Raw genomic sequence first — 13,500 nt, forward strand, 5'->3', positions numbered from 1 at the left:
TTAGGTCTCTTTATGAGTAAAGAGCTGGAGCAGCCTGCCCCGGATCTGTTGGGTCCTCGCCCCGTAGATGATGGGGTGTAGCATGGGGGGCACCACCAGGTAAACACTGGCAAAGAGAATGCGTATATGCAGTGGCACATTGTGGCCAAACCGCTGTGTGAGAGAGGAGAAAAAATCTGGGGTGTACAAAGCTAAGATGGCACAAAGATGAGAGATGCAGGTCCTGAAAGTTTTGAGCCGGGCATCCTTCGTGGGCAGGCGGAAGATGGCCCGGAGGATCTGAGTATAGGACACAACAATAAAAAACACATCAATTCCGATCACAGAGAAAAGATTAAACAGGCCATAGTAACTACTAATTCGGATGTCAGCACAGGCCAGGTTCACCACAGCTACATGCCGACAATAGAAGTGGGGGATGATGTTGGTTCTGCAATATGGCAACTGCCTTGCCAGGAAAGGATAGGGCAATGTGAGTATACCACTGCGCAGCACCAAGGCCAGGCCTATCTTGGCCACAACAGAGTTTGTGAGGATGGTGGAATGTCTCAGGGGATGGCAAATGGCCACGTAGCGATCGAAAGCCATGGCCACGAGGATCCCAGACTCCATTGCCGAGAAGGAGTGAACAAAGTACATCTGGGTGAAGCAGGCACTGAAACTGATCTCCCTGGAATTTAACCAGAAGATGCTCAGCATTTTGGGCATGGTGGATGTGGAAATGAGCAGGTCAGTGACAGCCAGCATGCAGAGGAAATAGAACATGGGCTCATGGAGGCTTGGCTCCCTCTTCACGATGAACAGGATGGTGAAGTTCCCCAAGATGGCTATGGCATACATTGTGCAGAAGGGGATGGAGATCCAGATATGGGCCGCCTCCAGGCCAGGAATGCCCAGCAGGATGAAGGTGGAGGGGTTGGTGAAATTGCTTGTGCTGGAATCTGACATGGAGTAGTGGAGAAGGTGTCCAACTCTGAGGCATAAGGGTGTCTCCTGCTTGTACCGTACGTTCCCCTGACTTTCTGTGAGTTCTCAGGGTCTTGGGTGATGGTTGTAGTAGAAATGCCTGAATGGAGAGACAACGTTAATATGAGACACTGCATACAATACTGGAGGCTGTTCTCATGGGAGAAGCAGATTGATCACTCTTCACACACTGAAAAATTACATTTTCATTAAACAGAGAAAACAACAATGAACCTAATAAATCCAATTCCATATTTTGTGGTGCTCCTGTGTTAATAATTCCTACACATTGTGGTGGGGGAACCTTAAGAGGCACTAGCAGGAAACACAAGTATGTATAGTGATTATCCATCATTCTTCCTTAATGAAATTAGAGCCAGACATTCACTCTAGGGCGTTCCCCATTCATCCAGTTGCTCAAAAACAGAGTGAAAAAACCAGACTTTTGGGAAGATTTGTGCTGGGAGAAAAATCCCAACTAGAACATACCTCAGTCTTGCATCTGAAGAAGTGGGTATTCACCCACGAAAGCTCATGCTGCAAAACGTCTGTTAGTCTATAAGGTGCCACAGGATTCTTTGTTGCTTTTACAGATCCAGACTAACACGGCTACCCCTCTGATACTTGATACCTCAGGGAAAAGACCTGGGCCCCACTGATAGGAGCTCAAGAGAAACACCTGCTCAATCGCAGCAGTGGACAAAACAAAAGCTATGTTCAGATCTCTAAGATGTGGGATGGAGAATAACATGTTCAGGATATGTGTTTTGGTCACCCAGTCTCTACTAAGGATATAACATATATAAAAGGGATTTCCAAGACAGGCTCTGAGAATGGGGGAGGCTCTTATATGCAAACATATATAAAAGTCTGGGACTCTTTTGTTTACACCAGAGATAAAGAAGGGAGCATATGATACAGGAGAAGAAAATAAAAAATGAAACTGATTTACATGCAAATGGACAGTTCTCAACCAGTACTATCTATAGACACTTAGTGCTCCAAGAGGAATAATTCCCCAAAGCTGAGGAAAATTGTCAGCAAAATGGACTGAGATTAAAAAGGTAGACAAAAATGAATGAAAATCGGTGATTCTTTGATAACAGTTCATTAGATAGCAGAAAACTCATGATTGCACAGTCAACAAAGTGATCAACTTTGTGTAAAAATGCAGTTCAGTGGTAAAGTGAAGGCAGCTATTGGGTGGTGGGGGTGGTTGGGGGGGGGTTAGCGATACGTAACAAAGAGAAAAAGGGAAAATAGGTAGCCAAGAATAGAAGTTGGAAGTTATGAAAATTGACAAGGGACGTTAAGTCATCTGGGTAAAGTCCACATTTGGCAGCTCTATGGATCACAAAAAGAAGGCTATTAAGTATATTAACAATAAGAGAAATACTAGAAAAGCTTTATGTCAATTCCTGTTTTAAATGTAAAGTATTAAAAATAAAGGGAATGTTTTTTTTCATAAAAGAATTGACAAGGTTAAGAAAGAATGGGAAAGTTTTTATGGGATGAGTTTAAGAAAAAGTCTAGAAATGTAAGTAATGCCTGTCACCAACAGGGTTTATGCAAAACAGGTCTTGACAAATAAACCTGATTCCATCCTTTTATGAGAGTACACATTTGGTTGATCAAGGGAACCACACAGCTGCAACAAACCTTGGTTTCCCAGATGCATTTGATTTAGTAGGGGAAAATATTGAGTTAAAAATTAACACCCTAGTATATCAGCAGAGAACATGTAACATAGACTGGAAACCGGCTAACTGATGGATCTCAGAAAGCTGTAGTCAATAGTCCTTCATCAGTAAATGGGGCTGTTTGTAGTGGGGTTCTGCAGGGATCAGTTCTAGGCCTGATGCTATTGAATATTTTAATCAATGATCTGGAAGGAAATAGAAAATCACTGCAAATAAAATTTGTGAATGACCCAAAGATTGGCACAGTGGACACAATGAGGAGCCCAGAGCAGGCATACCGATTGATATGGAGTATTTGGTAAGAGGGGCCAATGCAAACAAAATGTTTTAAAACATTCAAATGCAAAATTATCCTCTCAGAACAGGGTGCACAGGCCAGACCCACACACTACAGCACTGTATTATGGAAAGCAAGGACCCTGAAAACAATTAAGGGGTCATTGTGGACAACAAACTCATCGTGAGCTCCCAGTGCGATGCTGTAGCATAAAGGGATGATGTGGTCCTTGGATAGATAAACAGGGGAGTGGTGAGTTGGAGCAGGGGAAGGATTTTTCCTCTGCACATGCGATTGGTGAAACAAACTGCATCCAGTTCTGGGGTCTACATTTGAAAAAAAAATGTTGAAAAATTGGAAAGGGTGCAGAAAAGAGCCTCAAAAATCATAGAATCATAGAATATCAGGGTTGGAAGGGACCTCTGTTGGACATCTAGTCCAACCCCTGCTAAAAGCAGGACCAATCCCCAACTAAATCATCCCAGCCAGGGCTTTGTCAAGCCTGAACTGAAAAACCTCTAAGGAAGGAGATTCCACCATCTCCCTAGGTAACCCAACCCAGTTCTTCACCACCCTAGTGATTTTTTTCCCGAATATCCAACCTAGAGCTCCCCCACTGCAACTTGAGACCATTACTCCTGGTTCTGTCATCTGCTACCACTGAGAACAGTCTAGATCACTGTTCCCTCTAAGCTGTGCATGCACGTGCACACAGATCCTAAACTCCGCTCATATGGCAAAACATCGCACGCACAAAAAATTAAATATTACAGCAGAGCCAGGCGAAATATAATTTATGGTTGACTTTTGACATTGTTCGCAACTACATCCAGGTATTTTGACTTATTCACATATACTTGAGTTTGTACACAGCCAAATGAACAGCCTACAAGGAGATATGTGGGTCCCGATCGTCCAGACGTGATCAATGTTTCACGTTCGAAATGCTGACGGTCAGAATTCACACATCTTTTTGCAGGCTGTTCATTTGGCTGTGTACAAAATCAAATATGTGCGAATAAGTCAAAATGCCTGGCCGTAGTTGCTAAGGAACTGCAAAGATTTCCCAGAAATGAACCACGATAAGGGTTGTTTTCGCGATTGAAATCTTTCAAAGGCATTGGACTTCATACATTTACTCGTGATGTTTTATCATTTTCTCTGTTGTTTTTTTGCCACGTTTTTTTTCTATGCACAAATGTCCAGTGTACTGATCTGAATGATCTCTCATTTTCCCTTTTGTCGAATCACGCTGTTCAGTGCATTGATATAGTAGCCATATAATAAATGTATTAATTTTAAATAAACCAATCTGGTAAAAAATCAATCCCAAAATGTCACTGTCTAGAGGTGTAAAGCATAAAAAGACAGTGACTTCATTCAAATCTGGATGGCTGGATGAGATTATAGAGACGGTTACACTGAAGTCACATAGTGTAATACTTGTTAAACTTCGTGAAATATTCACATATGATGAGGACAATGGAGTGATTTTTGTACATTGTCGAGATGCCAGGGCTTTGGGAGAATTTTTAATGGAAAGAATGTTTAACGATGAATGGAAGTTGGATTTCTTAAAGAGTCATCTGTCAAGTGAGTCTCATATAGATGCTGTAACAAGACTTAGAAACAAAAACACTTCCTTATGGAGAGGATTGCTTAGCATGATTCTTGAAAGTCCAGCTGACAGTGTGTTTTTGGCTATTGAAATGAACAGCTCAGTGCTTTATGTTCAGCATATTAATGATCATATGGAAAAGTACGTGTGCATACCAGCGAGCTGGAGAAGTAAAAATTATGCTTTGGGATTTCTTTAAATTATCAACTGCATTGTTCAAATGACCTCAGACAAGAAACAGCATCAGTAATGTTTCATATTCTAGCTGTTGATGAAAGCACTGATCTATCCTTTAAGAGATACTTGATATTCTACTTTAAATATAGATCCATAAATTCTGCAGACTATAGAACTTCATTTGGTTGACTATTATGATTGCAAGAATGTGACGCTGTTTCAATAGTGTCGGCAATCAAAGAGTTTTATAAAAAACACCAACCTGATCTAATGAAAATGGTGATGTTCACCTCTGATGGTGCCTCTGTGATGTTGGCCAAACTCAATGGTGTGGTGGCTCAGCTGAAACGTGATATTCCACACTTAGTCCAGCAACATTGCGTTGCACACCGGGAAGACTTGGGGATTTCTGATGCATGGAAAGAGGTCAAGCTGATAAGAGACATCAAAACCTTCATGAGAACTGCCTACATGTTGTGCTGTCGGTCATCCTGGAGAAAATGCAAATTTCAGGAAATAGTGGATGCGTCTGAATGTGAGTCAGTGGCTTTCAGGCAACTCAGTGAAGTGTGCTCATTATCTAGGCACTTTGCACTTCGAGCAATTATTCACAACCATAATCCTCTTCTGGAATATTTTGAGCAAGACAAAGATACTGATCCACTTTCTAAATACTGTCACAAAAAGCTGAATACCACGGAATACTGAATAACGTTAGAAGTTTTGAATGAGGTTTCGTCGGAGCTGACTTCACTATCCACGCTGTCCAGAAACGGGGCCTTACACCTCTTACACCCAAGGTAAACTGAACAAGATCAGAAGACAGTACCTTGGAGATTCAGTCTTATGGAGTAACAAATTAAAGGCTTCTTACATATGAGCTCTCAAGAAAATAATGAAATTTATACCAGTTCCATAATAACTTTCATAAACATCTTCTGTGCACCTTTGGCAGATGGGTTTCCAGAGGATGAAGTCCAGGAGTGGTCCACCTTTGATTGTGCAACAATAGTTAAGTGTAACTTCCATTTTGGAATTCATGAGGTCAGATCCCTATGTTCAAATTACAAAGACTTTCTCACTGAAGAGATTGTTATAGTCAGTCAGTACAATGACTTCAAGTTTGCAGTAGCCGAAAGAATCAAAAGCCAAATGGTTTTAAGTTCCCCGGATACGGTGACATTTGCTCACCAGAATGAACAGTTTCAGGATCTTGCAAAGTTGATGGATATTGGAGGAACATTCCCAGCATCAAGTGCAGACTGTGAGTGTGGCTTTAGCTTAATGAACACTCTAAAAAACAAGCTATGGAATCGTTTACAAGTAGATCATTGGGACATGCTGATGTGTAGTAAGAGTTACCAGCTGGATGGAGGACGGATAGATCTGGACAGAGTTTATATTGAATGGGCAAATGAAAAAGATCTAGGGAAAAACAGTAAGGTTAGTTTAGCAGTCTTTGACATTTTGACCAATAAGGAAATTAAAATGCATTTGTAATTCCATATCTTATTCTTGGCTGATAATCATTTATTGATATTTTTTTAGGAAAATTTTAAATTTAAAACAGAAACTCTTGCTTTTCTTTTTTGACTTATGATGTCTCTGTCTGAAAACCCATGTCAATCGACATAATGGCATACTTACTACATTGTCTTTATTATATGTTTATCAAAATCTTTTCGGACATATGTATAGAATGAAAGGTGAAAGTGGACACCAACCTATGGACTGATAATGATCATGATTAATATGTGTTCGTGATTGTCTCTAAAAAAGATCATGAAGTGTAATGCTTAAAACTAACTTATAGTATGGGGCCCCAAACTGGGCAGTGCTCTATACGAATTGATTGGAGGATGGAGAAAAAGCTGAAACATTGGACTTGAAGGTGTAGGTGTGGTCCTCGGATAAATAATCAGGGGAGTGGTGAGTTGCAGCAGGAGATGGATTTCACCTCTGCACATGGGATTGGTGAAACAAACTGCTTCCAGATCTTGCGTCCACATATGGAAAAAGATATTGAAAACTTAGGCAGAAAAGAGACACAAAAATGATTGGAGGATAGAGAAAAAGCCAGACCATTAGACTTGAAGATGTATATCTCTTTAACTTATCAAAAAGATGATCAAGCGGAGAAGCCAGGCAAATCCCAGCTAGAAATTAGGGCCAAATATTTAGCACTGAGAGTGATTGACCACTGGGATACACTAATAAGGAAGTGTTGGATTTTCCAATTTCCCATGATGGCAGATCCAGACTGGATGATTTTTCTGGAATATCTGCTTGAAGGGTTGTTTACACTTAAAATGCTACAGCCGTGCTGCCATAGTGCTTCAATATAGACACTAATTAAGCGAATGGAAAGGGGTTCTCCCCTCAGCACAGGTAATCCCCAAGAGGTGGTAGCTAGGTTGATGGAATAATTCATCTCATGCTGTCTACATCAGGGCACAGATTATCCAACAAGTTCTTGGGATGTATTGCAGGCATGTTTTTGTTTCAGAAGCAGGAGAAAGCTACTAGTAGAGAGGCTGTTCTAGATTTGATTTTGACAAAAAAAGGAGAAACTGGTTGAGAATTTGAAATTGGAAGACATTTTGGGGGAAAGTGATTATGAAATGATAGAATACATGATTCTAAGGAATGGTAGTATGGGAAAAAAGGAAAATAAAGGCAAAGGATTTCCAGAAGGCAGCCTTTAATAAACTCAGGGAGTTGGTAGGCAAGATTTCATGGGTAGCAAGGCTACGAGGAAAAACAATAGAAGACAGCTGGCATTTTTTCAGAGACATTATTAAAGGGACAAGAGCAAACTATCCCACTGCAGGAAAGATAGGATGTATGGCAAGAGACCACAATGGCTTAACCAGGAGATCTTGAATGATCTAAAAATCAAAAAACGGATCCTACAAAAAGTGGAAACAAGGTCAGATTACAAAGGAGGAATATAAACAAATAAGACATGTATGTAGGGGCAAAAATGGAAAGACCAAGGCACAAAATGAGATCAGACTAGCTCGGAACATAAAGAGTAACAGGAAAACATTCTACAAATACTTTAGAAGCAAGAGGAAGAGCAAGGACAGGGTCAGCCTGTTACCAAATGAAGAGGGGGAAACAATCACAGAAAATGTGGAAATTGCAGAGGTTCTTTGTTTCGGTTTTCACCAAGAAGCCTGTTGGAGTTGGACAGTTAACCTAGAGGATGCCAGTGAACATGGAATAGGTTCAGATGCCAATAACGGGAAAGAACAAGTTAAAAGTTACTTAGACAAGTTAGATGTCTTCATTTCAGCAGGGTCTAACGAACACATATTACAATGCTCTGAAGGAACTGACTGAGCAGATATCTGAGCCATTAACAATTCTCTTTGAACAGTCATGGAAACAGGGAAGATTCTGGAAGAATGGAAAAGAGAACATATAGTGCCTGTCCATGAAAAAGGGAAATAAGGGTATCCCAGGCAAATGCAGAATAGTCAGCTTAACTTCTCTACCAGGCAGGTTAATGAAGTAAAAAATTAAGGAATCAATCTGCAAGCATCTAGATGATAATAAGGTGGTAAGTAATAGTCAGCGTGGATTTGTCAAGAACAAATCATGTCAAACAATCCGGACAGCTTTCTTTGACAGGCTAACAAGCCTTGTGGATAGGGGGAAGCAGTGGATGTTGTATATTTTTAAGTTTTTAGATGATACCAAGTTGGGACAGATTGCAAATCCTTTGTAGAATATGATGAAAATTCAAAATTATCTGGAAAAACTGGAGAAAGGGTGATTAGGCGTCTTGAAAACGTGACCTATAAGGAAGACTTAAAGAATTAGGTTTGTTTATTCTGAAAAAGAGAAGACTGAGATGGGACATGATCACAGTTTTCAAATACCTAAAAGGTTGTTATAAGGAGGGAGAAAAAATATTCTCCTTAACCTCTGATGATAGGACAAAAAGCAATGTAATTAAATTGCAGTCATTTTAGACAAACACTTGTCAGGGATGTTATAGATGGTGCTGGTCCTGCCAGATCTATGATTCTAAGATACAGCTACATCTCTCTGGGGAGTGGGGTTTTTTGCAGTTTAAAAGTAGGAAAATGCAATTTTAGATTATATTAGCAAAGTATAATATGCAACTCACGGTACATGTTAAGATTCCTCTACTCAGTGCGGGTTAGGTCTCGATTAGAGTAATGTGTCCAGTTTTGCTCACCAATATATAGAAAGGATGTAGAGAAACTGGAAAGGATCCACAGGCAAGTGACAAAACTGTTATTCAGGGGATGGAATGCAAGCCGTATGAGCAAGCTCAAGGCACCAATATGTTTATTTGGAAAAAGGAGATTATTCGGGGACATGATAGTTGTCTTCAAATACTTGAAAGGCTGCCATAAAAATAAGGAGGAAAGTTATTCTGTCTTACTGGAGAGGGGCAAGACAAGAGGCAATGGGTTCAAATTCCAGCCTAGCAGATTTAAATTAAATTTCAGGAAAATCTTCCTATCTTTAAGTACAGGACGCCAATGGAACAGACTCCCAGGGAAGTCATGGACATGCCATCTGTGGAGGTTTTCCAAAGACGTGTGACTAGCCATCAGTCTTAGATGACTAGGACAAAACAAATCCTGCATCTTGTCAGGGGATAGACTAGCTGTCCTTTGCGTTCCCTTATAACTCTATGGCTCTACCATTCCATGATGTAAAATCCTAGTGTAGATCCAGCCTTAGTCACACACACGTCTTTCGGCTCAATCCAAAGGTAACTGAGTGAAATGTAATGGGCCTGTGTTTTACAGGAAGTCAAAATGGATGATCAGATTGTCCCTTCTGATCTTAAACTCTATGGATCAATTGATAAAGAAAGTATCAGAGGGGTAGCCGTGTTAGTCTGGATCTGTAAAAGCAACAAAGAATCCTGTGGCACCTTATAGACTAACAGACGTTCTGCAGCATGAGCTTTCGTGGGTGAATACCCACTTCTTCAGAAGAAGAAGTGGGTATTCACCCACGAAAGCTCATGCTGCAGAACGTCTGTTAGTCTATAAGGTGCCACAGGATTCTTTGTTGCTTTGATAAAGAAAGTAGATCAGGCATTTATGTTTAATGTGTCTCATAACATGAACAAGGGAACATTTAGTAAAATTGAAAGTCTGAACATATAACATTGAGAAAAGAAAATTGCTAACATAATTCATATTTGGCCTGTAGAACTCCTTGCTACCAACATTATTGGAGCAAAGAGCATAGAAGAATGGGATTCACAAATAGATTGGCCATTATAGGTGGTGTCGGTGGCATCACCTGTAGAAAGGGCTATCTGACACCTTCCATTAGAAGACCTCATTTTCAGCTGCTTATAAGTTTGCCAAATTTTGAGTGATTTGACTGAAATTTCCCATGCTGGGTGCCTGCTTTGAGCAGAATTTTTTTTGAATGTTTCAGGCATAACAGTTCAGCCGACTTCTGGAATGAAGTTAGGAGAATGTATGTGTTACCCATGTTGGAAAATTCTTATTATTTTTTTAGTGAGGAACAGTAGCACCTCCAAGCTTTCTAGCAGATAAAAGTCTCGTAGCAGCTCCTGTCCCCCTGCCTCATTAACAGACAGAGCCCTGAAATGTAAGAGGAGGGGGTGACAGTGTCTGTGCATTAGCACACAGCTGACTGCTGACGTTGGTATGCCGTTCTTCCTCCAAGGGAAGTTTTGCTTCAGTAGGGCCTGAGCAAAGTACGGGGCATGGTCTCCGAATTCGACCTTGTATTGCTCATGGAAAAACATCTTTCTCCCTGAAGGATTCACTGTGACACTGAAATGCACCACCGTGGGGCCGGAGGCCATCAGGTGGGATGAGCAGCAATGCACAGAAATCAGTAATATTTTGGCTGGTGATTCTTTAGCAAACTCATTGCTTATGACAAGGGCCTTGGGATGTGTCAGGGTTGTGCAGAGCGGAAAGGACACAGACTTACTCTCTATCCCACCACACCAACGTTGCACAGGATTGGTCGATCAGGTGAGCTCCTCAGCAAGAGATGGGTACCTGCGAATTTTGAGACCGAAGTGTCCTCCCTAGGAATCTTCCTCAGGTATCCGTGACCCATAGCTCTCTCAGCCCAGCATCATCAGCAACATCCCATGCTAAAAGCCGACCCGGGGGTGTGCACAGTTTCTAATATAGCTCTGTGTATTCCCAGTGGGGTTCACTCAGCCTCTAGAGGAGAAGAGAGCATCTGAATGTAAATAGGCTGCAGACAAGCCTGTCTCTGCTTCTGTGCTAATTATCCAGTTTTAGGAGTAAACAGTAATTAAGAACCTTCCCAAAGGGAGATGAGAACTCCTGGGCTCTGTGCTGAGTCAGAGAGGAATTGGATGTTTTGTGTATTTGTGTATATTTATAAAATATAGTTGATTAGAAAGAAAGTAAGGGATAATGCCTAGATGCCCATAGGCTCTGGTACCCTGTAAATACCCAGGTTGGACAGGTAGATAGGAGGCAGGCCGATCTGGAGAAAGTGACCGAGGGGAGACATGATCACTTTCTACAGACATATGGGGCTAGGCGATATGGAATCAGAGATCAATATATCTCCTCACTATCATCATACTGTGCAGCACCCATCACTAAAGGATCTTCAAAACAATTAGCAAAAGAAAGTCATTATGAAAATATCCCCAGTATACAGATAGGTAAATTGAGGCACGGGGCGATATGGGCTGGCCAACATCACACAGAGAATGATAGACAGTATTGCAGACAGAACCCAGGAGTCCTGACTTCCCTCCTGTAACCATGGTCTCTCTGTCACACCACGAGGGAAATGGACTCCCGCTCTTTCAGGGACTGTTCATTGGGTGGGATACAGAGGAAAGGCTGGCAGAGGCAGCCTTCAGCCATTGCCATCCTGTCAAGGTGAATCTGAGTTTTTCAGAACTAGCTGCTGTTTATGAGGTCCCTGTTCCTGTGAGGTGTGAACTCTGGGACTCCACTTCCGCTGCCACTCAGAAACCTGCCAAGGCATCACAGTCACTGGGGTCGCTTGAGGGGAACAGACTTATACTACAACCACACTCGCAGATGTAATGATCCGGGAGTGAACCCCCCTCTCAGAGAGCGCTGCAGGAATCGCACTGCTGTGCGTTCACACTGTCAGCTGCCAGCGCAATGGCACGGCCACACCAAAGGTAGCACCAGTGCAGAATGACTGTTGCGTGTGCTTTTGGCTGTTCTAAAGGCCCGCTGGTGAAGTCTGTATGGGAAGCTGGACCTGGCCGATGACAACATCCCTGTTTATAGCTACATGCTGTACCATGCATAATATTTGTGAAGGGAAGGGTGAAAGCTGGAGGCTGAATTTCAACAGCCAGAGACCAATGCTATGAGAGGGGGCAGTGCAGCGCCGTGAGGATCAGAGATGCCTTGAGGCAGCAATTCATTGCCAAAAGCAGTAATGTTTCATGTCTTGCACGGGAGTGCAGTGGTCCCAATGCTATTAGGAGTCTGTGATTGCTCCATATGCACTAACTAGCAGTGCCTCTTGCTTTTCTGGGCTATGCTTCCTGTCACTTAATGCAATAAAGACTGCTTTCAAACAAAAAAAATGCTTTGATTAATATTAAAAAAAAAAGATTGGAGAGGCACACATGGGATGACAGATCTGTGCAGTGTGGGTGAAGGGTGGAGGGAGGTGTGGCGGGGTCCAGAATCATTACAGATTTCTATATATATAAGTGTCATATGCAGCCTTGCTGTCTGGAGTGCGGTATAATGGTTGCTGCACCTCATCTGAGCTGAACTGCCTGTGGATGGGGTTTGATTGCTGTGGGTAATGGTTGGAGTCTGGAGGGCTGGACGGTGAAGGTGTAGGTGTTGGAGGCAGCTGACGGCGATACGAAACAGCATGGTGGTCTGATAGCTCCTTTGTTCATTCACCAAAACCCTGTTATCTCTGTCCTCTCCTCCCGTCTCCCCTCTGGTACTAGGGGTCGGAAATTCATAAGGAGGTTCAGTTTCCACACTAAAAAGGGAGGCATGATTAGAACTAAAGCAGGTTACAAAAGCTACCGGAGATTCACGCGCTCCCAGCTCTTAAGTTGATTTATAAGCTCCTTGGGGCAGGGGTTGTTTCTCCTTTTGTGTTTGCACAAGAGGCCTTGACCTGGAACAGGGCCTCTGGAGCGGGGCCACAATACAAATAATGATCATAAATAATAAACACAATAATCTTAAGCACCTTCTCAGAGATAGATCCAAGCAGTGCTCAGTTTGCAAGGACGCTACCTTCTTTGGGGATTTGCCATGAAGATGAAGGTGGTGACTGATGGGAATAATCAGCAAAGAATCCTGTGGCACCTTATAGACTAACAGATGTTTTGCAGCAAGAGTCCCAAGATTCTGTTTCAAAAGATCTGTTGATCCAGTAATTTGGGAGAGGCTAAGGTCTGATAAACAGAAAGCACAGGTGACTCTTGCTGAACAGGCAATCTGAGAGGGACATTATGAAAAGTTCACATATTGCACCCGTGATGGGTAGCAGGGAAATCATTCTTTAAATTTCCTTTTCTCTATACTTTGGCTTGCTTTTCTTCTGTGGTATAGACCAGAATGCAGTCTTTTTCAGGACATGGATTTATGTCTTATTTAAAAGTACAAAATTAGATCCCACAAAGCTCTCTATGTATAGATATATTGCTGTGATATGCTGTACCACAAAGCAACACCCTGCCACCCCCATATTTACGTGTGTTGTAAATTGGAACAAATCTT

At 42.0% G+C, this 13,500-nt stretch overlaps 1 protein-coding gene across 1 annotated transcript; it reads right to left on the minus strand.

The window, feature by feature from the left end:
- LOC120397360 (olfactory receptor 52E4-like) lies at nt 1–948 on the minus strand. The gene has a single exon (XM_039523058.1). It carries the CDS (start codon nt 946–948, stop codon nt 1–3), a length of 948 nt encoding a protein of 315 aa, XP_039378992.1.
- Between the last annotated feature and the right edge of the window lie 12,552 nt (nt 949–13,500).

Source organism: Mauremys reevesii, linkage group 1, assembly GCF_016161935.1.
Source record: "Mauremys reevesii isolate NIE-2019 linkage group 1, ASM1616193v1, whole genome shotgun sequence".
Lineage (NCBI taxonomy): Eukaryota > Metazoa > Chordata > Testudines > Geoemydidae > Mauremys > Mauremys reevesii.